The sequence below is a fragment of the Mus musculus genome, chromosome 3 (genome assembly GCF_000001635.26).
Source record: "Mus musculus strain C57BL/6J chromosome 3, GRCm38.p6 C57BL/6J".
NCBI lineage: Eukaryota > Metazoa > Chordata > Mammalia > Rodentia > Muridae > Mus > Mus musculus.
This window is the reverse complement of record NC_000069.6, coordinates 64388561-64415599: the sequence shown is the minus strand read 5'-3', so window position 1 is coordinate 64415599 and position 27039 is coordinate 64388561. Positions and strand designations below refer to the sequence as shown.

The 27039-nt window shown below is 37.4% G+C and overlaps 1 protein-coding gene across 2 annotated transcripts; it reads left to right on the top strand.

Moving 5' to 3' along the window:
• The first annotated feature begins 279 nt into the window (after positions 1 to 279).
• Positions 280 to 27039, top strand: Vmn2r4 (vomeronasal 2, receptor 4). 2 transcript variants are annotated; one of them, XM_006501855.1, is made up of 6 exons: positions 280 to 545; positions 5527 to 5818; positions 8576 to 9445; positions 17005 to 17235; positions 24530 to 24653; positions 25997 to 27039. In XM_006501855.1, exons 1-6 carry the CDS (start codon positions 298 to 300, stop codon positions 26977 to 26979), a joined length of 2748 nt encoding a protein of 915 aa, XP_006501918.1. In that variant the 5' UTR covers positions 280 to 297; the 3' UTR covers positions 26980 to 27039. The 2 variants fall into 2 exon arrangements, with proteins under 2 accessions (XP_006501918.1, NP_001098085.1); NM_001104615.1 differs by lacking the exon at positions 280 to 545 and having other exon boundaries at positions 5543 to 5818; positions 25997 to 26979.

The following is a 27039-nucleotide window of genomic DNA, read 5'->3' as shown; positions in this document are numbered from 1 at the left end:
AACGAGAGGGAAGAGTTTCTACAACCTAAAATAACTTTCAAACTTAATCCCATGATTCTGTCATTATTTATCATTGCAAAGTATACAGGATAACCACGTTCCTCCTCTAAAAGTGTTGCTCAGCTCCTATTCCATATCCATAAATTGCATGTGACTGTGACATCTGTGTCTACAACATGAAATTATTTAGTCAAGAGCAGCAAGCCGGTTAAGCATATACACACTCCAACATTCCTTCAAGGTGTTTGCTTAAAAGCTGTGTCACTTCAATTCTTCCATCACCCTCAAGCTCACCACATGAAAATGGCTAGCAGAAATAAGTGCTTGATTCTGGGATTTACTGTGTTTTTGTGGGTTGAATTATACGCTCAATATCCTCATATTGATCAGAATGTTACATGCAGGTTGTTGCGCAAATTTAATTTGACTGGATATGTAGAAGCTGAAAACCATTCTGTTGTTATTGGAGGACTATTTCCTGTTCATTATAGGACCATGCCAACAAGTGACTCTGATGAGGAAATAGAATCACCCATGTGTGAGGGGTAAGTTATTGTTAAATCTTGTTCTTTTTTTTCACATTAATTTGGGTGGCTAGAAAAGAATGGGTAGCTTGCAGACTGGATTTCCATTGAAGTTCTCACTCTTGCACTATCTGCCTTTATCTCATGATGGGGACAGCATACAAGGACAGGGACGGCCTGCAGTATGCTGGATGGAGACATCTCAGAAGCCTGTCGCAGCTCCTTGTGAAAAAGAATGGGGGTATCTGGGAGCCTGAAAAGCAGGAGACACATCCCTCCAGGGGTGTGTCTGCCATCTGAAATAAGGGACTGCCCTCAGTAAGCCAGGATGGAGACATCTCAGTAGCCTGCAGCAGATCTTTATAAAAAACAGTTGTTTCAATTTCTCCTAAACTTAGCCTGGACAATGGCTATATAGATTCATTTGTGCATGACTGCTTTTCAGTTGGCCTTGGTGTGCATAATTATTCTATTTTATCTGACTTTCTTAGTTCTTTCTCCATCTGCTCTGGTGAATTCTGTGAAACTAGATTTTTCTTGATGTAGTGATTCTTCAACAATTAAAAATTGAGGCATAGGGGCACAGCACAGCACAGCACAGCACAGCACAGCACAGCACAGCACAGAACAGCACAGCACAGCACAGCACAGCACAGCACAATCCTAATGGCCCAGGTGCATGCTGTGTGTTCTCATCTTGGAAACAATGTAGGAACTGCACAATGGTAGTTCCAGATTAATGTTTGACTTGCAAAGAAAGTGTGAAGAAATTATTAGAAAATGAACACAGGGATCCCAAGAAAGGAAAAGAAATGAAGTTATGAGAAGTTTGTACAACATTTGAGAGTGGTTTTTGGGTAATAAAGAATAGAACACATAAAATTATATATTAGTAAAACAAAGTCAAAACACTGGGACTCTAAGGAGAGTCAGTGTGTGCAATGTGCAGAAGCAGAAAGCTAGCAGAACTACTGACTTAATGGCTAAGTTGATTCTTTCTGGCCACTGCTTGGCAGCTTTGCCCATGTCACTTATCATTAGAGATTCAGGTAGCATTAGAAAATTCAAGTCGCTGGCCTCAGAGCTCTGAGCTAAGTATAACAAGTTAAAAATTAAAGTTTAAATAATGATAAGTTCATAATTATTATTTTGGCTAAAGGCTTGAGAATAGGGAAGCTTAAAACTTTGGGGTTTGAATTTGATTTGGCAGTGATTATACAATATATTTTTTCTACCCCCTTTTGGAGTATCAATGAAAGACTGGGGCAAAAAAAAAAAAAAAAAAAGACCAAGAGAGCATGAGAAGAGCATGAGAAAAGTGAGTAAAGAAAGAATGTGAAGTGTGAGTCAGGAGAGAATGTGAGGTGTGTATGGAGTATGTGTGTGTGAGTGAAAGGAGAGTGCATGTGGTGTGTGTGTGTGTGTGTGTGTGTGTAAGTGTGTGTGTGTGTGTGTGTGTGTGTGTGTGTGTGTGTGTGTGTGTGTATGAGATGTGTGTGTGAGAGCAAATGAAGAATGCACAGAGGTGTGTGTGAGTGTGGGAGTTTGAGAAAAGAAATTCACACAGGATAAAAGCAGAGAGCACAGGAGAATGCAGAGTGTGTAGCCTGAATCTGTGAGTGAACAAGAAAGAGAAAGAGAGCAGAGTGAGATTGAAAAATTCCCTATCAGTTTGTACCCAAAAGGTAGTTTGTATATATTTATTATGTGCCTTCCATATATACCTGCTTCCAGTTGAGAACTCCTATTCTGTGTCAAGGCTGGGCCCTGACAATCTCTGTTTACAGCGGGAGTAGTTTTCTATAGAAGGTTCTCAGAAAGGCACTCCTCAGACAATTCTCTTGGAACAGAAGCAGCAGTATCTAAAAGCTAGTTAAGGATATAGAATCAGGGGTTGCATACCACACCTGCAGAAGAGAATCTACATGTTCAAAAGACATCTGTTGGTGTGTGTGAACACTGAGGTTTGAGAAGCTCAAATGCTGCACAATGTGCTGCAGCTTCACTGTTAACTGATACAAGCTCATTAAGTGCATTCTGGGAACTCTGCCTTATGTCTGAGGAAATGTTCATGATAGGATTCTGACTTTCAGGAAAACTTCTATTGCTACTGCTGACTCCTGAAAGTTATCGTATCAAAAACGGAATTCTCAATTCTCAAATATAACAATTATTGTCAGAAAATGAAAGTTGGGACAGGACTAATGTCTCTTAATATATGTGTCTTATACAAGTACAAACACACAGAGATTAGACATAAAAAATAATGCCAGAAATGAAAAGAAAACAAAACATTAGTCTCCAATTCCATAGCCATAAAAACTGCATTTTTATTTTTTTATATCAATTTTTGAGTGTTTTGAAAATAAACTTAAGATTGTTATAATATGAGGGTAGGACAGGTATTAATTGTATTAGACATAGTAACTAATACATCAGACTTTTCCATTATGCTGTTTGGTCTTTATAGCTATTTGGTTGTTTCTTACATGATATCAACATCAATCACGAATCCTTTCTTTTTATACATGCTCCAAGTTATTACTGGAAGGAGCAACCTTCAGTATGGTTGCTGACCAATGAGATTTATGATGAGTCCCTAATTAACACTTTCCTCATTTCTCTAAATTGTTTCCATTTTCACAGTGAAGGGTATAAGAAGTGAGTAATATATATATTAGTTTTATATTTTAACATATTTCTTTAAAATTAGTTCTATATAATTCCTTTTCACCATTAACATTCCACAGTCCCCTTAGTCACACGCAGTTCTAATGTTCTCCAAGCAGTTTACATTTTCTTCACGAAATGCAAATTCTCCTCGTTTGAGAACCCCTTACAAGACTACTTTATATAGAATTCAGAAGCTAGAGTGGATCTAATCTAATGTTACTTTCATTGTGTCACCATTTACTAAAACAGTAACTGCTTCATGAATTCAAGATGGGGTTTGGAGAAATTTCATTTGGAAATCAACAACTTTTGCAACTAGTTTCAGGTGGCCATGGATTAAACTAAATAAACGAGGAAGATTTAGATTATTTTGAAAATATTACAATGAAATAATACAAAGAAGAGAGTGTTTTATATCTTGCTTTGTTTAAGGCACACACAAGTTAAATTTATAACATTTTTTTAAATGGAAAAAGGATATACAGTGTGTAATAGTACTGTGGGGATCATAATAGAAAGTAATGAATGAAGGAAACTCTACCCAAACCTCACCTAATTACATTGAGATATTTTCTTTGTTAGTCTTTAGAGGGGGGTCCATCCATTGTATGCAGTTTTAATCATTGTAAGAGGCCCACTGTTCATTTTAAGGCCAGTTCTATTCACACTAGTATATGACCTTTCTATTCAATGATTTTTGAAAATAGAAAATGTTCCCACACAGCTTAGAAGCTACCACTGGCTATTGAAGATTATTCCAGCTTTTTAAGTATTCTAAATACTAATTTAAAAAATTAGCTATAGACTCAAAGCATGTGGATATTTTATAGATCTTGAAAAGAAATCTATCTTAATATTTTATGTGCATTATCTATCTATCTATCTGTCTGTCTATCTATCTATCTATCTATCTATCTACCTACCTACCTACCTACCTATCTATCTATCTATCTATCTATCTATCTATCTATCTATCTATCTAATCTATCTATCTATCTATCTGTCTATGGACTTTACGTGCTGATCACTATGCATCCTCTTCTCCCAGAATTCCCCTCATAAGGCTTCTCCCCCACCACTTATCTTCTCACCTCTGATAATGTAGAGCTCCCCAATCCCAGATAATAACCCTCCCTGGAACATTAAGTCACTGCATACCTAGAAACATTCTCTTGCCTTGAGGTCAAACAAGGCAGCCCAGTTAAGGAAACTGGAGGCACAGGCAGGCAACAGAGTCAGGGTCAGCCCCTGGTCCAGGTCTTGGGGGACGATCATGAAGTCAAAACTTCCTTCCAGGTTCATCAATCATTCCCCCAGCACTCTTTTTCAAGTATTCAGACTAAAGTTGACAGTGGGATTCTACATCTGTTTTGATTAGGCAAAGCTTTAGGGAACATCTGGTATTGTTTTAATTTCCAAATGAAACCAGGAACCTCAATTCATTGCAGGACTATGTACATCCTCTCACACTGAGACCAGTAGGAAGAAGGGTCTGATCACATGTTTTACACTGTAAGAGACCACAGGTGCCAGCACAGACTACTATACCCAGCAGATATTTACATCACCTGAGATGGAGAAAACAATATATTCCATAACAAAATCAAATTTAAACAATATCTACCCCCAAATTCACCCCTTAATAAGCACAAGAAATAAAACCACACTCCAATGAGGCTAAGTACATCCAAGAAGTAATTTCATACCAGTAAAACCAAAAGAAGAAACACACACACACACACACAGAGAGAGAGAGAGAGAGAGAGAGAGAGAGAGAGAGAGAGAGAGAGAGAGAGAGAGAGAGAGACTATGTCAACACCAACATCAAAATAGCAGGAATTTCCCATCATTGGTCATTAGTATCTCTACACACCTCAACAACAAAGATAGATATTACCTCAGAATAAAGGGCTGAAAAAGGTCTCACAGGTAATCAGGAACAAGAAACAAGCTGGAGTAAGCCATCCTATCTTACTTTTAAAAAATACTGCAGTATTTATTTAGAAGATGTATATTGTCATCAGTATGAACTTGGAAATTAACTAACAAGATGATAAGCAATGTGCAGGTGTAATTTCTTCTGTTTTCTGCTTTTCCTTAATTGTGTTTCCTCACTGGCTCTTCCTTTAAATTACCGATCTTTTCTATACTTGAATGATTTTCTACTTCTAGTGTCTTTCTCTAGTTGTAGTAACTTCCCACACTACCTGTCTGTCTGCAGTGTTCTCCCCAGGTCTCTATCATTCTTCAAGCATTTGTGTAGCTGTTATAGTCTAGGATACATGGTCTTGGAATTTCTTTGCTCATACCTCTATTCTCAACCACCAAGGTTTAATTTCCGGGGTTTCCGCTGGATGAAAACCATGATCCACACCATCAAGGAGATTAATGAGAGGAAGGATATTTTGCCCAACCACACTCTGGGCTACCAGATCTTTGACAACTGTTTCTCCATCACCAAAGCAATGGAGTCATCTTCAGTGTTTCTAACAGGGCAGGAGGAATACAAACCTAACTGGAGAAACAGCACTGGAAAATTTCTAGTTGGAATTATTGGAGCAGGAGGATCAACTATGTCAGTTGCTGTTTCAAGAATTGTAGGGATTCATCGTGTACCTCAGGTATCTTGGAAAAGTGTACTATGTGCTAAGAAAGAAATAAAAACACTGTGCCAGGATGGGTAGCACACACCTTTAATTCCAGAACTTGGGAGGCATAGGCAGGTGAATCTCTATGCACTCAAAGACAGCCTATTCAACAAAGTGAGTGCCAAGACAGTCAGGGCTGTTGCAAAAGAAAATTCTGTCTCAAAAAGACCAGAAAGAAATGAAAGAGAGAGAAATATGAGGAACATGTAAAAATTATTGCAAATATCTATGAGGTCCAGAGATGCTGCACTAAGCTACAGAGTGACGATAGAATGGGTTCCAGTTCTTAAAGTTACTCAGTTCAACCCAGCCCTGGAAAAGTGAATCACTGCTTATTAAGAAGGCACTTGATATTGCTCAAACTGCTGGAGCATCATCTTTGCATTGACTAACATGGTCAATGGGCCCCGAGCACTGTGTGGGGCAGGATGGAGTTTATCTATAAATACTTGGTAGTTGATTTGTGGCTGGTATAAGGGACAGGTTTTCCTTTGAGTCTTGTTGATCCTTGAGAATCACAAGCAAAATCATTATACTGACATGCTAAAATGAGATTGAGACTTCCCATTAGCCAACTTAATAAGTTATTTTAAAGCCAGATAGATCGACATATATAAATATAAGAATATGTAATTGCAAATCATTAATTATTAGGAAAATAAAAAGTTCTAGAATTATTTCAAAGCCTGTGTCAGTAAAGTGTCATGATGTATTGATGTGAATGAGAGCAAGATTATTGGTGATCCTGAAATAATGGCAGTTTTTCATTCACCTTTCCTCTGTCCATCCTATATCCTATATTCCCTCCTCTTGTCTTTTTTTCCTCTTTTGTCTTTCTTTTTCTCTCTCTCTCTCTCTTTCTTTCCCTCCTTCCCTCCCTCCCTCCCTCCCTCCCTCCCTCCCTCTCTCTTTCTTTCTTTCTCTCTTTCTTTCTTTCTTTCTCTCTTTCTTTCTCTCTTTCTCTCTTTCTTTCTCTCTTTCTCTCTTTCTCTTTCTCTCTTTCTCTCTTTCTCTCTTTCTTTCTTCCCTTCTTTATCTTTGTTTCCTCATCCTTCCAGTCCTTCCTCCCTATCATCCTTCATTCCTTTCTTTCCTTTTCTTTTTTGCTACTCCAGATAAAATCCAGGTACTGGTTTTTGGTAGACAAATTCTGCATTAATTACCCACAATGCCAATCAAATACAGTATTTAATTTAGAGAGCTCAAAATGTGAGTTGGAGGAATAGGGAAGTAATGTGGAAAAGAATGAAAGGAAAGGTGAGTGACTTGGCATATATCTTAGGTGTGGGCTTCATGTGGCTTATCCAAATTGCAGATGCTATGAGCTCTGTCTTTCCTAAACTCTAATGAACTCAAAAATAGACTAGAAACCTTCAGATATACTTCTTCATAAGCCTTCTAGTCACTCTAGAAAAAAGAATAAACTAAAATTTCAGTTTAACATATTGATATTTAGAAATTAAAAAGTATATGTATCATGATATTAATTTTCTTGTGGAAGAATCAAAGATGGAGGAGGTCCAAGTAACAAAATTTTTATATGATAAATAAATCACTAGACCTCAGAAATCTGATATCACTCCTTCTTGAAGAGGTTCATTCCAACAAAATAGCTTCAGTGAATCTGCTGTTTAGAAAGGAAAATAAATATTAGAAGGTGCAATAAGAGAATAAAAATGACATGGAAAAACAGAAGACAGGAATAATAAATGAAGGAATCAATTGGATCTTGGGAGTTATAGAACATCATACTGGAAGTGATATCTTAAGGGCATGAGACTGAATTGAAGAGAAGGTAAAATATTTAGGGTATATGTTAGCACTTACAGGGTATGTTACATCAAAGATACATGAAGGGGTGTCAGGAATATGTGCTCACCTGCTCTTCATGCTTAGGTCTCCCTAAATGCTAAGAGCAATTAGGTCTACTGATGAAGTAAGGAAGGCATCCTTTTCATTTATATAACCATGTACCTTAAAAAGAGAGAGTTTCTGGTAACTTTGTAGGACAAGAGAGTTTACTCTTCTGATTAGAGGACTCCATTCTTTCATGTCGCTCAAGAAAAGATTTGGGACCTACATACTCAGGACTCCTGACAGCCGGAAATGATAAGAGAGAACCAAGAACATAACACCATTAAGGTATCAGAGGTTAGACAGAGAGAACACACAGGAGATAAATTCATGCTCAGGGCCCATTGACCATGTTAGTCAATGCAAAGATGATGCTCCAGCAGTTTAAGCAATATCAATTGCCTTCTTAATAAGCAGCGATTCATATTGCCAGGGCTGGGTTGAACTGAGTAACTTTAAGAACTGGAACACATTCTATTGTTTCTCTGTAGCTTAGCATCTCTGGACCTCATAGATATTTGCAATAATTTCTACATCTGCAGATCGTACAGCAGATGCTACACCTGAGGAAGAGACTGGATATTCTGACACAGGGGAGCAAAAAATGTCAAGGATGTAGGAGGAAAGTGCAAGGGACATTCCTGAGACTGCTGTGGTTCCAACCATAAAACTAGTGATAGAGCAACCAAAGAGTTGTCAAAATTGTCCCCATATACACCCAGTAAGTAGAAGATTAAACAGGAAGTCACTGTCTACAGTAGGATGTGAGGGCAAAGGGATCCCTGTTCACCTCCTTCTCAAATATTCACAAGCCATCATTTTCATTTTAAATTTTGGCTACTGCTTTCTAGTAACTATAAATATTTTCAATTCCAGGTAGGATATGCTTCTTCCTCCTCAATTTTTAGTAATGATTATCAATTTCCATACATTCTTCGCACAATACCCAGTGACAAGTTCCAGTCTGAGGCCATCGTAAATCTAATTAGACACTTTGGTTGGGTCTGGGTAGGTGCTATTGCATCTGATGATGATTATGGAAAATATGGAGTAAAATTCTTTAGGGAAGAAATGGAGAGGGCCAACCTTTGTGTGGCTTTCTCTGAAACCATTCCAAAAGTCTACTCCAATGAGAAAATGAAAATAGCTGTTGATGCAGTAAAGAGTTCCACTGCCAAAGTCATTGTGCTTTATGCAACTGACATTGACCTCAGCCCCTTTGTGCTGGAAGTGATTCATCATAACATAACTGACAGGACATGGATAGCCACCGAAGCCTGGATTACCTCAGCTCTCATTGCAAAGCCTGAGTACTTTCCCTATTTTGGTGGAACTATTGGATTTGCAATACCGAGAAGTGTTATACCAGGACTAAAAGAATTCCTTTATGATGTACACCCTAGCAAGGATCCAAATGATGTCTTGACCATTGAATTCTGGCAAACTGCTTTTAACTGTACCTGGCCCAACAGCAGTGTGGCTTACAATGTGGACCACAGAGTGAATATGACTGGTAAAGAAGACAGACTGTATGACATGTCTGATCAGCTCTGCACTGGAGAGGAGAAGCTGGAAGATCTGAAAAATACCTATCTGGATACATCTCAGCTAAGAATCACAAACAATGTCAGACAAGCTGTGTATCTTTTTGCTCATGCGATGGATATTTTGAGACAAGATGACATAAGAGAAGAATATAGGGAAAAGTCAGTACTTGAAAGTAAATCTATCCTTGATTATATAAAGGTATGTTATTTGACCATATTATGTAGTGTAATATAAAATCAAGTGTTTACACCCATGTTCATACCTCTGAAACTGCTAATTTGCTTCCATGTGATTGTATGTCATCAAAACATGTCTGGGTGACTTGATTGTTCATTTTCAATCGTCATTTCTTAAAAACTTGCTAGGTTTGTTGTCAGTGATAACAAACCTGTCTCCCATAAAAATTATTAATGCACTTTAGAAAATATACTGTTATTCTTCACAGCAGTGAAATATAATGTGTCTAGGAGTAAAACATGAGGTATTGCCTCTGGTTTCCTTCTTTGGTCTATTCCCCATATACAATATACAACTCCAAATCTAAGATCACTACTTGGATTCCAAAACACCAGGTTCATGTTAGGCTAGGATATTTATGGCTCTTCAGGTAATGATGATTCCTGAATATTATATACAGTTTTCCTTACACTCCATGTCTTTTGTCTTATCTATTTAAATGAAAGAATAGAAAATGAGGTCTTCATATAATATAGCAAGAGCCACACAAAAGGATGGATGTCAGGGAATAAAGATTATAGCTGGTATCTAGGACAGTCATGTCTACTGTGTCTGTCCTTCATCATCTTTCAAATGATTCAAGTTGGTAAAAGGTGAGAAGTCTTGAAATATATGCTCATCCGTTCAATTTCTGCTTGTTTTTGTCCATCCTTCCAATTTACAAAAGATAAGGAATTTGATCATCAATACTTGGTCTTGTCAGACCCACAGGAGATCCACATAACATCACTAATTTGTTACTTCTTCATTGCCTTATCAATATCTCTTTATTTTTATATAACCTGTCAATTTACCAGAGACCACATTGGGTGGGAACCTTGCATTTCCATTTAACTTTCATTTTCAGGTAGGCCCACATTGCACTCAGCTTTGGCTGTTCTTCGTCCCCCACGTAACACTCTTCATTCTGTGATTCTAAATAGCTACTGAATGTATCAATATAGAGTATTATTTTTTTAAAGAAACCAAAGCAATACCCCATATTTACTTATGTTTCAAGATTATCATACCAATAGACAAGACTAGAAAAGCTTTGAAATTCTGTTATTTACTTGCTCATTTCTAAATTACACTGCTTTTTTTTTCTCCTTATTTTACTTTTCCTGTTCCTTCTTGTCATCATACTCCTCCTGAGACAAGTCTACACTGTAAACCATACATCAGTCTATGAGATTAGGGACATGCCCAATACCCACATGGCATTTAAAAATTCTTGAGAATTATATGATGTTGGAAAAATGTGTAGTACCATCCAATACTTTCAATCAAACGGTAGGAAGGCTGATCAAGTGAAGGGTCAAACTGTAGAAGTCTTTGACCATTTATTTGCTTGACTGTTGATAAGGAGTAGGGAGAACATTCAATGGACTTAGCATAAGTGTTAAATTTTCATGATTTTTTGACAAATATTTCATGGGAATTGAGAATAGACTGGAAAAGAGTCAGAAGAAAACAAGAGACCAGGTAACATAAAGTATTAAATAGTAACTAAAACACTTTCTTAATATATCCAGTCAGTAAATTCTTTTAGGTATAGAGCCTCAATCACTATTATAAAGACTATGAAATAATGTTTGTTAAATGTATGACTTGCTTGTGGTCACAATATTTAACAGAACCAAAAGGCTCCAGATCCAAGTCTTGCTGGTCTGTGGAGAGCTTGGTTGAGAAATCCAACTTCAGCAGGTAGGGCAAATGAAGATCAAGGATATGTCCTGTGTGATGGATTTCCTTTATGCTAAAGAAAGCATTTCCTTACCTACCTAATGTTAGTGGGGTTAAGTGTGAGTTAGACAAAGGTAGTTTTCTCATTGAAAAGAAAGGATTATTGTCAGTGTCTCTTTGATCCTAGAGATTTAACATAGAGTCACATAAACTATCGTACCACAGGCCATGGCCATTTCTGCATAAAGATGGCTTATAATTCAGAAGTATACTCTCGAGACGATTTCCTGCTAATCTTTTATATCCCAGCTAAAGTGGACTTTATCTGAGAAATGAAGAATTTCCAGTTTCCTAAGTCAGTCAGCCATTACCTTCTCCATGCCCCTTTCAACATTATTTCTACAATAGCAACTGTGATTCTACAAAATTATTTTCTGTGGATATGCAGCACACACATCTACTCTCCCACATAGGGAGCCCTAAATAGACCACATTCAGACACCACCAAAGACCAACTCAGTGAATCAATGAATTTTATTGTGGTAACTTAAAGGAATATGGGTGAGGAGTTAGGTAGAGGAGCAGAAATGACTCTAAGACAAATGCAATACTCATGTTTACCCCAAAATGTGTGAGAGCTTTGAAACTTGAGAAGAGCTTTCAGGCACCTCAAAGTTGTGTCCTTCCGTAGTTGGTCTAAATAACTTCCAAGCAGGTCAGCTGGTTTGTTTCTTTCCAGCAGATAAACTTGTCTCAAGAGTCTTCTTTGTACCTTGTCTTGTTGGATTCTTCTTTGCATTTTAACACACTCCATGAAGGACTCTCAGCTTTCCTTGATTACTCTGTCAAGGTGCTATCTAGTGAATCTGCTCTGTTTCATGGACTTTCTAGAGCTGTTTTGAGATATTTGCCTTACTACCTGAAGAGCTTTCCTGAAATGATGAACTTTTTAAATTTGGAGAGAAACCATGACACAATAGCAACATAACCATTTTTTTTAATTAGGTATTTTCTTCATTTACATCTCCAGCGCTGTCCCAAAAGTCCCCCATACCCTCCCACCCAACTCTCCTACCCTCCCACTCACACTTCTTGGCCCTGGCTTTCACATGTACTGAGGCATATAAAGTTTGCAGGACCAATGGGCCTCTCTTTTCAGTGATGGCCGACTAGGCCATCTTTTGATACATATGCAGCTAGAGTCAAGAGTTCAGGGGCACTGGTTAGTTCATAATGATGTTCCATCTATAGGGTGGCAGATCCCTTTAGTTCCTTTCTCTAGATCCTCCACTGGGGGCTCTGTGATCCATCCAATAGCTGACTGTGAGCATCCACTTCCATGTTTGCTAGGCCCCAGCATAGTCTAACAAGAAACAGCTATATCTGGGTCCTTTCAGCAAAATCTTGCTAGTGTATGCAATGCTGTCAGCATTTGGAGGCTGATTATGGGATGGATCCCTGGATATGGCAGTCTCTAGATGGTCCACCCTTTTGTCTCAAAACTTTGTCTCTGTAACGCCTTCCATGGGTGCTTTGTTTCCGATTCTAAGAAGGGGCAAAATGTCCACACTCTGGTCTTCATTCTTTATGTGGATTTTGTCTTTGAGTTTATTTATATAGTGTATTACAGTGATGGATTTCTGTATATTAAATCATCCCTGCATCCCTGGGATGAAACTTACTTGGTCAGGACAGATGATTGTTTTGATGTGTTCTTGGATTCAGTTAGCGAGAATTTTATTGAGTATTTTTGTATCAATATTCATAAGGGAAATTGGTCTGAAGTTCTCTATCTTTATTGGGTCTTTCCGTGGTTGAGGTAATAGAGTAATTGTGCCTTCATAGAATGCGTTGGGTAGAGTACCTTCTGCTTCTATTTTGTGAAATAGATTGTGTAGAATTGGAATTAGATCATCTTTGAAGGTCTGATAGAACTCTGCACTACACCCATCTGGTCCTGGACTTTTTTTGGTTGGGAGACTATTAATGACTGCTTCTATTTCTTTAGGGGATGTAGGACTGTTTAGATCATTAACCTAATCCTGATTAACTTTGTTACCTTGTATCTGTCTAGAAATTTGTTCATTTCATCCAGGTTTTCTAGTTTTGTTGAGTATAGCCTTTTGTAGAAGGATCTGATGGTGTTTTGGATTTCTTCAGGATCTGTTCTTATGTCTCCCTTTTCATTTCTGATTTTGTTAATTAGGTTGCTGTCCCTGTTCCCCATAGTGAGTCTGGCTTAGGGTTTATCTATCTTGTTGATTTTCTCAAAGAACCAGCAACCTTAGTTTGATTCTTTGAATAGTTCTTCTTGTTTCCACTTGGTTGATTTCGCCCCTGAGTTTGATTATTTCCTCCCTTCTACATCTCTTGAGTGAATTTGCTTCCTTTTGTTCTAGAGCTTTTAGGTGTGTTGTCAAGCTGCTAGTGTGTGCTCTCTCTAGTTTCTTTTTGGAGGCACTCAGAGCTATGAGTTTTCCCCCTTGAAATGCTTTCATTGTGTCCCATAAGTTTGGGTATGTTGTGGCTTCATTTTCATTAAACTTTAAAAATTCTTTAATTTCTTTCTTTATTCCTTTTTTGACCAAGGTATCATTGAGAAGAGTGTTCTTCAGTTTCCACGTGAATGTTGGCTTTCCATTATTTATTTTGTTATTGAAGATCAGCCTTAGTCCATGGGGATCTGATAGGATGCATGGGACAATTTCAATATTTTTGTATCTGTTGAGGCCTGTTTTGTGACCAACTATATGGTCAGTTTTGGAGAAGGTACCATGAGGTGCTGAGAAGAAGGTAGATCCTTTTGCTTTAGGATAAAATGCTCTGTAGATATCTGTTAAATACATTCGTTTCATAACTTCTGTTAGTTTCACTGTGTCCCTGTTTATTTTCTGTTTCCATGATCTGTCCATTGATAAAAGTAGTGTGTTGTAGCCTCCCACTATTATTGTTTGAGGTGCAATGTGTACTTTGAGCTTTACTAATGTTTCTTTAATGAATGTGGCTGCCCTTGTATTTGGAGAATAGATATTCAGAATTGATAGTTCCTCTTGGAGGATTTTACCTTTGATGAGTATGAAGTGTCCCTCCTTGTCTTTTTTTGATAACTTTGTGTTTGAAGTTTATTTTATTAGATATGACAATGGCTTCTCCAGCTTGTTTTTTCAGACTATTTGCTTGTAAAATTGTTTTCCAGCCCTTCATTGTGAGGTAGTGTCTGTCTTTTTCTCTGAGATGGGTTTCCTGTAAGCAGCAAAATGTTGGGTCCCGTTTGTGTAGCCAGTCTGTTAGTCTATGTCTTTATATTGGGTAATTGAGTCCATTGATATTAAGAGAAATTAAGAAAAAGTAATTGTTGCTTCTTATTATTTTTGTTGTTAGAGTTGGCATTCTGTTCTTGTGGCTGTCTTCTTTTAGGTTTGTTGAGGGATTACTTTCTTGTTTTTTCTAGGGTGCGGATTCCATCCTTGTATTTTTTTTTCTTTTATTATCCTTTGAAGGGCTAGATTTCTGGGAAGATAATGTGTGAAATTAGTTTTGTCATGGAATACTTTGGTTTCTCCATCTATGGTAATTGAGAGTTTGGATGGGTATAGTATCCTGGGCTGGAATTTGTGTTCTCTTAGTGTCTGTATAACATCTGTCCAGGCTCTTCTGGCTTTTTCATAGTCTCTGGTGAAAAATCTGGTGTAATTCTAATAGGCTTGCCTTTATATTTTACTTGATCTTTTTCCCTTACTGCTTTTAATATTCTATCTTTATTTAGTGCATTTGTTGTTCTGATTATTATGTGTCAGGAGGAATTTTTTTTCTGGTCCAGTATATTTGGAGTTCCGTGGGCTTCTTGTATGTTCATGGGCATCTCTTTCTTTAGGCTTGGGAAGTTTTCTTCTATAATTTTGTTGAAGATATTTGCTGGCCCTTTATGTTGAAAATCTTCATTCTCATCTACTCCTATAGTGTGTTTGGTCTTCTCATTGTGTCCTGGATTTCCTGGATGTTTTGAGTTAGAATCTTCTTGCATTTTGCATTTTCTTTGATTGTTGTACAGATGTTCTCTATGGAATCTTCTGCACCTAAGATTCTCTCTTCTCTCTCTTGTATTCTGTTGCTAATGCTGTCATCTGTGGTTTCAGATTTCTTTGCTAGGGTTTCCATCTCCAGGATTGCCTCACTTTGTGTTTTCTTTATTGTGTCTATTTCCCTTTTTAGGTCCAGTATGGTTTTGTTCATTTCCATCACCTGTTTGGATGTGCTTTCCTGTTTTTCTTTAAGGACTTCTACCTGTTTGGTGTTGTTTTCCTGTTTTTCTTTAAGGACTTGTAACTCTTTAGCAGTGTTCTCCTGTATTTTTTTAAGTAAGTTATTAAAGTCCTTCTTGATGTCCTCTTGATGTCATGAGATATGCTTTTAAATTCAGGTCTAGGTTTTTGGGTGTGTTGGTGTGCCCCGGACTGGTTGAGGTGGGAGTGCTGCGTTCTGATGATGGTGAGTGGTCTTGGTTTCTGTTAGTAAGATTCTTATGTTTGCCTTTCACCATCTGGTAATCTCTGGAGTAAGTTGTTATAGTTGTCTGTGGTTAGAGCTTGTTCCTCTCTTGATTATGTTAACCTCTATCAGCAGACCTTGGAGACTATATCTATCCTGAGTTCCAGTGGTCTGAGTACTCTCTGCAGGCAAGCTCTCCTCTTCCAGGGAAGGTGCACAGATATCTTCCATTCGGACCTGCCTCCTGGCAGAAGATGAAGGACTGAAACAGGGACTGTCCCAGAAGCTGTTACCTTCTGTAGTCCACACTCTCACCTACCCAGACTAGTCTCAGAGTTATCCAGGAACCAAGATGGCTTCCCCAGTTGCTCCAGCAAAGCCCTCCTGGGTGGGGAGGACACCTGTCCTTTGTCAGGGAAGGTGCCCAGATGTCTAGAGCCCGAAATGGGGTCTGTCTCAGAAGCTGTCCTCTAGACACCTTTGGGACTCCCACCCAGGTGACCTGGAGCTGGCGCAGACAGGAAGGGACTTGTGACCCTGGTCAGGCCAGGTTTTCTGCTTTCCTAATGCTGGTCCCGCACGATTGGAATGGAACAGAAGTTGTGTTCTACTCACAGGTGGTCTTAAGACGGCGTGGAGAGTCCTCTAAGGACCTGGGGTTGGGGGTGTCTGCCTACTCCGCGCCCAAGGTCGTAACATAAACTTTTAACTTTTAACTTTTAGAGCCTGACCATCCAGTCTCTCTACTAGGCTGAGATTTTCAAAAGAAAGAAAGACTTGTGAACTTTTGTATCTTTACATAGGGAATGTGGAGTAAGGGGAATGGAATTATTCTAAACATTCTCCAGGCTCTTGATACAGAGATATTATACTGCTAAACCATAGTATAAGCTTATTTAACACTAGCAAATACATACAACTGTAGTATACGTCAGTGTTATATTAAAATTGTCCAAAGGTTAAAAGTAAGGGAAAAAGATAAAGTTAAATTTCACAAATTATTTAATCCATTATGTCTAAAATACTATTTATAATATTGTAACAATTTAACATACTGTCATGGTAATAAAATAATAATGTTAAATTGTTTATGAGATAGGTTTCATTCTTTTTAAAACTTTGTAACCCAGTATGCATATTACATGCACAGCATATCTCAATTTACCAAAACATTCTTTCTGTTTTAACTACCACCTGTGGCTAGAGGATATCAGAGTTGGCAACAAAAATGGTATTAGAAAAAAAGTGAATACTATAAATTACATATGAAATCTACTTTCTTTACAAATATTTATTTTCTAAGTATTTAAATGTTTACCAAATACTTTTTTCCCTTTTTTAACTATTTTCTTACTACTCATTATTAGGTATGGCCGTACATGAAAGAAATAAAATTCGTTACCCATGATGGAAGGAAAATAGAACTTGGTAGTAATGGAGATGTATTAAATGGATCTTATGATATCATCAATTGGCACATGGATAATACTGGAGAAATAACCTTTGTCAAAGTTGGAGAATACAAATTCACACGTTCAAAATATGAATTTGTTCTTCCAAAGAACTCAACATTATTTTGGAACACTGAATCTTCAAGGGTTGGTTGACCTGACATACTTTTGTTTACACATACAGAGAGAAAAGAATATTTTTTTTAGGCACTAAATAAATGCAAAACACATAAAGCTTTCATCATATTCCAAATCACGTTACTTAATGTAGCATATGGTCTTTTGTATTGTTTTTTGTTTATTTAGAATGTAAAGAGTCCATGTTTTATTAAAATACATGAAAATGTTAATATAATTTAGAACTATTTTGATATATTAAGAAGGTTTTATTGGAACACAGTAATTTTATTATCTTTTGAAATGAAAAATGGTTATAGTGTTTCCTAATTTTTACTTTTCATATTTCAATTGATTAATGATATATCAATAAGAAGAAGCAAGTCCTTCTTGGCATCAGCAATAGTGTCTGGGTTTGGTGTCCACAGATGAGATGGATCCCTAGGAGAGGAAGTATCTGGATGGCCTTTCCTTCAGTCTCTACTTCACTAATTGTCCCTGCATTTCCTCTAGACAGGAGCAATTCTGGGTTAATATTTTTGAGATGGGTGGGTGGCCACATCCTGTAATCAGGGGCTGTGCCTTACATCTGAATAAGGTCTCCACAGATTCTATCTCCTCTTTGGTGGGTATTTCACCTAATGTCATCCCTGTTGCATCCTGTAGCCTCTTGCTTTTCTGGCATCTGGGACTTTCTAGTGAATAACCTCAGTTCATCATTCTCACTGCTACACACCTTTCAATTTCCTAACCCTCTGTACTTCTCTCCCCTGTCTCCTCCCACACTTGATCATGTACCACTCTTCCCTCCTCCTCTCTCTGTCCCAGATCCATCCCTCATTCTACCTCTCATGATTATTTTGTTTCTCCTTCTAAGAAGGACTGAAGCATCCACACTTTTGCCTTCTTCTTGAGCTTCATATGGTCTGTGAGTTGTATCATGGGTATTCCAAGCTTTTTGTCTAATATCCAACTATAACTGAGTACATACTATGTGTGTACTTTTTGTGACTGTTACCTCATTTATGGTATTTTCTAGTTCAATCCATTTGCCTGCAAATTTCATGAAATCATTTTGTTTAATAGCTGAGTAGTACTCCATTGTGTAAATGTACCACATTTTCTGTATCTATTCCTCTGTTGAGGGACATCTGGGTTGTTTCCAGATTCTGGCTATTATAAATAAGACTGCTATGAACGTACTGGAGCATGTGTCCTTGTTATATTTTGAAGCATCTTTGGGTATATGTCCAGGAGTTGTATAGTTGGGACCTCAGGTAGTTATATGTCCAATTTTCTAAGAAACCACCAAACTGATTTCCAGAATGGTTAATCCAGTTTTCAATACCATAAGCAACCGAAGAGTGTTCCTCTTTTTTTACATCATCACCAGTATCTACTGTCACCCGAGTTTTTGATCTAAGCCATTCTGATTGGTGTGAGGTGGACTGTCATAGTTGTTTTGAATTGCCTTTCCCTGATAACTAATAATGTTGAACATTTCTTTACGTGATTCTCGGCCATTCCAATCTCCTCAGTTGAGAATTCCCTTTTAAACTCTATACTCCACATTTTAACAGGGTTGTTTGGTTCCCTGGAATGAGTTCTTTGTATATATTGGATATTTATCCCTCTCTCAGATGTGTGGTTGGTAAAGATCTTTCCTACTCTGTAGGTTCATGTTTTCTCCTATTCACAGTGTCCTTTGCTTTACTGAAGCTTTGCAATTTTATTAAATCCCATTTGTCTATACTAGAGCCTGAGACATTGGTCTTCTGTTCAGGAAAAATTTCCCTGTGCCTATATACTGAAAGTACTTCCCCACACTCTCATATTAGATTAAGAGTATCTGGTTTTATCTGGAGGTCCTTGATACACTTGGCCTTGAGCTTTGTACAAGGAATTAAGAATAGATCAAGTTGCATTCTTCTACATGCCAACCTCCACTTCAGTCAGCACTATTTGTTCAATATGTTGTCTTTTTTCACTAGATGCTTTTGGCTTCTTTGTTAAAGATCTGGTGACCATAAGTGTGTGTGCTTAATTCTGGATCTTCAGATCTATTCCCTTGATCTACCTGCCTGTCTCTGTACCAATATCATGCAGTTTTTACCACTATTGCTCTGTAGTATAGCTTGAGGTCAGGGACAGTGATTTCCCCCTAGTTCTCTTATTGTTGAGGATATTTTTTGCTACCCTAGTGGTGTTGGTTTTTGTTGTTGTTGTTGTTTTTGTTGTTTTTATTTCAGATAAATTTGAGAATTGCTCTTTTAGTCTCTGTGAAGAATTGATTTGGAATTTTGATAGGGATTACATTGAACCTGTAGATTGTTTTTGGTAAAATGGCCATTTTTATTATGTTAATCCTGCCTGTCCATGAGCATGGGAGTTCTTTCCATCTTCTGAGGTCTTCTATTCCCTTCTTCAGAAACTTGAAGTTCTTGTCATACAGACCTTTCACTTCCTTGGTTAGAGTAACACCAAGATATTTTATGTTATTTGTTACTAGTGTGGAGCATATCACTTCCTTAATTTTTTCCTCAGCGTATTTATCCTTTGAATAGAGGAAGACTACTGATTTCTTTGTGTTAATTTTATATGCAGCCACTTTGCTGAAGTTGTTTGTCATATGTATGAGTTCTCCAGTGGAATTTTTGGGTTCACGTAAGTATACTATCATTTCATCTGCAAATAGTGATATTTTGACTTCTTCCTTTGCAATTTGTATCCTTTTGACCTCACTTTGTTGTCTAACTGCTCTGGCTAGAACTTCAAGTAGTATAAGCATTTGAAAAAATACAATAACCTTTCATGTTAAAAGTCTTGGAAAGATCAGAAATACAAGGCCCATACCTAAAATTAATAAAAGCAATATACAGCAAACCAAAAGCCAACATCTAACTAAATCGGAGAAAATTGAAGCAATCTCAGTAAAGTCAATGACCACACCAGGCTGCCTACTGTCTCCCTATCTATTCAATATAGTACTTGAAGTTCTAGCCAGAATAATTAGACAACAAACGGAAGTCGAAGAGATACAATTTGGAAAGGAAAATGTGAAGACTTTTTTTCAGAGGGGGAGTGGTGCCAATCTTGTTTGGTTTTATCCCAGGTCTCTGAGCTCACCACCCTCTGGATCCTGGCATTTCAGGCAGTATCAGGTGTGGGATTTCTCTTGTGGCATGGGCTTCAATCAGGACTAGGAATTGTTTGGTCACTCCCACAAATTACTGTGCAGCCTTTAACCCAGACCATCTTATAGGTAGGCCAAATTGTAGGTTGAAGCTTATGTATCTAGTTAGGTGTCCTAATTCCTCCGCTACAAGTCTCTCCTGGTTAAAGGATATTGTCAGTTAAGGCTTCATAATCCCAACTGCTAGGATCACTATCTTAGATTATTAGGAATTTCTATTGCACTGGGTTTCTAGCTTGTTCCCCAAATGGTCCACATTTCCATTTTTCTGTCCCTGTATTTTCTCCTTCCATCCTCACTGAACATAAACTCTCCTGTTCCCATTCCCCACCTTCCTCCACACATCAGGGATCTTCTCTATTTCTCCTTCCCAAGGACATTCATAGGAACTCCTTTGAGCTCTCCTTTTTCTGTAGCCTCTCTGTGTCTTTGGACCGTAGCATGGTCATCATTTACTTTACAGCTAGTATTCACTAATAAGGGAATATATATCATGAGGGCCTTTTTGTCTAGATTTACCACACTCAGGATGATATTTTTCAAGTTCAATCAATTTGCAAATTTTATAGTCATAGTATTTTTTATTAAATTATTTTATATATTTACATTCTAAATGTTGCTCCTTTCCATGGTTCTTCTCCCCGAGTTCTTCACCAAATCTCCCATAACTTTTGCTTCTGAAAGAGAGCTCCCCATCCAACCAGACACCCCCACCCCACACATGCCAGTATCCTTCTTTACTGGGGCATAAAGTTTCTACAGGATTAAGTGTATCCTCTCTCATTCAAGCCAGACAAGGCAGTCCTCTTCTACAAATGTGCCATAGTTCATCAATAATCACATTGTGTAGACTTATACATTTTCGTAATCCATTTTTTTGGTTTAGGAACATCTATGCTGTTTTCAGTTTCTGGCTGTTTCAAATAAAGGTACTATGAACAAAAATGAGCAATGTACTAGTATTATGGAGAATGCCTTTTGAAAGGCCATTTTTCCTGTATTGATCCTACTGATTGATGAACATTGCAGTAATTTCCATCTTACGATATCTTCTTGTATTTCTTTTTACACAGACTTCAATATTTTTAAAATGACAATAGCTTTATGGTGGAAAGTGCACAAATTCTTGATATATATATATATATATATATATATATATATGAAGTGCATAAATTTCTTGATATAAACCACTTATCAAAGTTAAAACATGACCAGATAAACAATTTAAATAGACCCATAAACTGTAAGGAAATAAACACAGTCATTAATGTTTTCAATCTGTAGAAAAAAGAAAGAAAGGAAGAAAGGGAGGGAAGGATGGACAGAGGGAGAGAGAGAAAGCAAGTTAGAGTTCCCTGAAAATATTTTATATTATTTGTGGCTATTATAAGGTGTATTATTTCCTGATTTCTTCCTCAGCCATTTGTCTTTTTTATATAGGAAAGCTCCTGATTTTATTTTTAAGGTGCCTTCTATTCAGACATTTTGCATAAGGTGTTTATCAGATGTAGGAGTTGTCTGGTAGAATTTTTGGGGTCACTTATATATACTGTCATATTATCTCCAAATAACAAGACTTTGACTTTTTTCTTTCTAATTTTTATTCTCTTGATCTTTTTTAGTTGTATTATTGCTCTGGTTAGAACTTCAAGTTCTATATTAAATACATATGGGGAGAGTAGAGAGCATTGTCTTGCTTCTCATTTTAGAAGAATTGCTTTGAGTTTCTCTCCATTTAATTTGATGCAAGGTGTTAGTTGGCTCTATATTGACTTTTGTAGTTTAGGTATGTCCCTGTATCCCAAATATCTCCAACACTTTTATCATGAAGGTGTGTTGGACTCTTTCAAAGGCCATTTCAGCATCTAATTAGATGAACATGTTGGTTTTTTTTTTCTTTCACTTTATTTACATGGTAGATTATATTGACAGATTTTCACATGTTAAAACATACCTTCCTTCATCCCTGGGATGAAGTCTACTTGTTCATGGTGAATGATGTATTTGACTTGCAAATAATTTGGTTTTCAAATAATCTAACATGTACTTTTGCATATGCTTATGAAGAATATTTGTGTGTATTTCTTTCTTTGTTGAGTCTTTCTTTGTTTTTGGTATCAAGGTTTCCATTTTCTATTTTGTGGAATAATTTCAGGAGTAAACATTAGCTCTTCCTTGAAACTTTTGTAGGATTCTGTGCTGAATTCTTTTGGACCTAACCTTTCTTTCTTTCTTTCTTTCTTTCGTTCTTTCTTTCTTTCTTTCTATCTTTCTTTATTTTTTTTCTTCCTTCCTTCCTTCCTTCCTTCCTTCCTTCCTTCCTTCCTTCCTCCCTCCCTCTCTCCCTTCCTCCCTCCCTCCCCCCTCTCTCTCTCTTTCTTTCTTTCTTTCTTTATTTATTTATTTATTTATTTTCCTCCTTCCTTCCTTCCTTCCTTCCTTCCTTCCTTCCTCCCTCCCTCTCTCCCTTCCTCCCTCCCTCCCCCTCTCTCTTTCTTTCTTTCTTTTTTCTTTCTTTCTTTCTTTCTTTCTTTCTTTCTTTCTTTCCTTCTCTATCTCTCACGTTCTATCTCTCACTCTCCCTCCCTCCCTCCCTTCCTTCCTTCCTTCCTTCCTTCCTTCCTTCCTTCCTTCCTTCTTTCCTTTCTTTTTTTCTCCAGATGGAAAACATTAATGAGTGTGTTTATTTCCTTAGGGTCTATGGGTCTATATGAATTGTTTATCTGGTCTTGATTTAACTTTGATAAGTGGTATCTATCAAGAAATTTGTGCATTTCTTTTGCATATTACAATTCTATGGAATACAGATTTTCAAAGTATGATATAAGGATCAGTGAATTTTCTCAGTGTCTGTTATAATATTCCCCTTTTCATTTCTGATTTTGTTTATTTAGATTTTTTTTCTCTCTGCCTGGTAGTTTGAATAAAGGTTTGTCTGTCTTGTGTATTTTCTCAAAGAGCTAACTCTTTATTTTGTTGATTCATTGTATTCATCTCTTTGTTTCTGTTTTATTAATTTTAGCCCTCAGATTGATTATTTCTGGCTTCTAATCCTCTTGGGTGCATTTACTTCTTTTTGTGCTAGAATTTTTTATGTATGCTGTTAATTTACTAGCATGGCATCTTTCTACTTTCATCAAGGCATTTTGTGCTATGAGCTTTCCTCTCTAGAGGAGGAGTCTTTTTCTACCATTGTCTTCAGGCTATAGAGCTCAGGAGAGGACTCAGTTGAGACTATATTCATATAATGAAGCTGATTTATATGTAATTCAAACAAGTTTAAAATTCATAAAAAGCACAAAAATGTGTGTTATATCTTAAATGGTTTACAGTGATGTAGGCTTCACTGTTCTAGGTTTTGATTTTGATTTTGGTTCCTGTTTCTTTGGTTTTGCTTTTGTTTTCTGAGCTGAGGTCTTGCTAGGTTGTTCAAGCTGTCACTAAGCATGTATCACAAAACATATTTTATATGTTTGTAAATATTTATCACCCCAGATTGATAAGTAAATTCCTGGTTTATTCTGAATTTCACGTGCACATCCATGTAGAATATAAAAATACAAAGATGCCTATACTTGCTACTGAAATTTCTAAATGTAGTGAGCAACAAAACATGCCAAGCTAAACTTTCCTTACCTTTTCTGTCTTCATTAATAGTTCATACGGAAAAGGTATATCATGTTTTTCATTTTTTTGCCAGCTACTGAGGATAGATGTCTAACTACAAAGAAAAATAGTTTGGGATGCAATTGCTGAAGAAAATATCCTTCAGGAACTGAAGACATTTATTAGTGTCATAGGTCTCATCAAATCAGGAACAGTCTTATGAAAGTGTCCTATCTAAAGCATCTCATGTGATAGTAGTTTGGTCTTGATCACCAAGGTGATGAACAACTCTCATTAGAGATAGTTTGGCATTTCCAGAGTCAATCACAAGACTGTCTTTAGATGAAGTTCTTTCCAGGATCTCCATATTATCATGATTTGTCTGCTATCTTTGCTTATATCCTGCACTTAGTATCCTTTGTAATGGGAAATATGTCTCCATGGATATACAAATCAAAACTTTCTCCATTTCAAAACTGGAATGTTTCAAGGCCTTGTTATGTCTACCTTCTGTTTCCTCTCTAGCTTCCAGATTCAGTTTGCACAAAAGTGTGTCCTCCAGGGACTCGGAAGGGAATTCTCCAGGGACAGCCCATATGCTGCTTTGATTGCATCCCATGTACTGATGGATATGTGTCAGAGAAACCAGGTAGAGACAGTCAATTTCTATAAATAGTCATTCAGTTAGATTATTTATTTTCTGACAAAGACAACCTTGGAATCCTTTGTTATTAATGATACAAGCAATGCATGGCAAAGTAATTAACATCTATCAAGTTATTAAATGTTTTTTTGCAGTGTGAATGAAGAATAATACTGTTTTTCCTACTGCAGTTGGAAAAGACTTACAACAATGCGCATAAGGAAATACCAATGAAAACACATGAAATGGGAAATATGAATAAAATCATAAAATCTTCTAAGTACATGTTTTTGAACTTTACTGAAAACTAACTAGGAGACAGTCCTAAAATTGTCTTAAGGTTCCAAGAATTGAAGGCACATGCATTGCACAGTGACTGAGACTTGGACTGCTGTGACAGCTTGCTCAGTAGAGGTGACATAGACAGGTTTGGTTTCTAGAAATATGTTAGTGTAGGTTTATTTACATTTCTATTCAGTTTTGTTGAAGAAACTAATAAATCACTTGTCTTTTTCACATAACCCACAAGAGTAATCATGTAAAATGATAAGATGGTCTGGGATGGAAAGAAGCACACTGTAAGCTACACAACTCCCTTGCTAAAGGTCCCACAGTCTCTACAAAGAATTCCATCCAGAACAGTCCAGACCAGGAGACAGAGGAGTTGAAAGTAAATGTGGTTTGATCTGAATCTTTAATTAACACTGAGTCAAACTATTCCATCATCTGCCATAACCTCACCTCAACTAGCTTTTCCTTCTTCACCAATGCTTACTTTTAGAGCCTCCCTCCAGATGTAGCTTTCTTCACTCAGGGACCAGAATTGATGTTGTTTTCCTTCCTATCATCATCCTCATCTCAATGAATGAACATCTAGAGTTGGGCCCATTTGAGTAGGCAAATTCATGAGTCTCCTCTATGAGGGGATATTACCTGAGAGAATGAAAATGCTAGGGTATTAACCTGATGTGTGCCAGTCCTTTTGATTGCTTCATATCAAAAGCTATGATTTTCTCATTCCTGGGCTGATTTCGATTTGATAAAGACACAGTCCACTATTCCACATATAGAGGAGAAAGAAAGGACATCATCAATAGAAAAAAAAATATTCAAGAACAGCTCAAGTTGAGATATGATCATTTTCTGATATTTAAAACAACTGAATCTGTCACATCATCTGCACCAAGGCCCCTTTTATAATTGTAATTTTAAGATATTATATAGATGTTATAATAGATTTCCAGTAAATCCTGTTGAGATCTTTAACTGAACCAGACTGTTCATAGTTAAATGTGACAAATTTTTTGAAGTTAATAGTCAATTATACCGGTTTTATTTTTTCACAATAGGTCAAAGGCTATGTGATCCATGTGGTGAAAATGACTGGTCCAATGCAGAGAAGAACAAGTGTGTGCCAAAGCATGTAGAATTCCTTGCTTATGAGGAGGCCCTGGGGTTCACCCTTGTCATCATTTCCATCTTTGGAGCTCTTGTGGTCTTGGCAGTTACTGTTGTGTATGTGATCCACAGGCACACTCCATTGGTGAAAGCCAATGACCGGGAGCTGAGCTTCCTCATTCAGATGTCTCTGGGAATCACAGTGCTATCATCCATGTTGTTCATAGGCAAGCCATGCAACTGGTCCTGCAAGACCCGTCAGGTCACTCTGGCACTGGGCTTTTGCCTTTGTTTGTCTTCCATTCTTGGAAAGACTGTTTCACTCTTTTTTGCCTACAGGATTTCCATATCTAAAACCCGGCTAATATCCATGCACCCCATTTTTCGTAAACTCATTGTGTTGATCTGTGTTGTAGGGGAGATTGGTGTATGCACAGCTTACTTAGTTTTGGAGCCTCCAAGCCTGTTCAAGAACATTGAACCTCAAAATGTAAAGATCATCTTTGAATGCAATGAAGGTTCTATAGAGTTTCTGTGCTCCATTTTTGGGTTTGATGTTCTTCTGGCTCTGCTGTGTTTTGCTACCACCTTTGTGGCTCGCCAGCTGCCAGATAACTATTATGAAGGGAAATGTATCACTTTTGGGATGCTGGTCTTTTTCATTGTCTGGATCTCTTTTGTCCCTGCTTACTTGAGCACCAAAGGCAAATTCAATGTGGCTGTGGAAATATTTGCCATTTTGGCATCTAGCTATGGCTTGTTAGGCTGTCTATTTCTTCCCAAGTGCTTCATTATCTTGCTGAGGCCAAAGAGGAACACTGATGAAACTGTTGGTGGAAGAGTCCCCACTGTTGACAGGAGCATCCAGCTGACCTCAGCTTCTGTGAGCAGTGAGCTTAACAGCACCACGGTGTCCACTGTCCTGGATGAGTAGAGCAGTGAGATCCATGTGACATGCAAAGCTGGATAATGGCATAGCTCAATCTTCCTCTGA

Bases quoted from the DNA above. Each gene is read 5' to 3' on its own strand.
- Vmn2r4 (XM_006501855.1), top strand. From the start codon at position 298: ATGAAAATGGCTAGCAGAAATAAGTGCTTGATTCTGGGATTTACTGTG. The intron at 9,446-17,004 runs GTATGTTATTTG...ACTCATTATTAG, and splicing joins CTATCCTTGATTATATAAAG to GTATGGCCGTACATGAAAGA. The intron at 24,654-25,996 runs GTAGAGACAGTC...TTTTCACAATAG, and splicing joins ATATGTGTCAGAGAAACCAG to GTCAAAGGCTATGTGATCCA.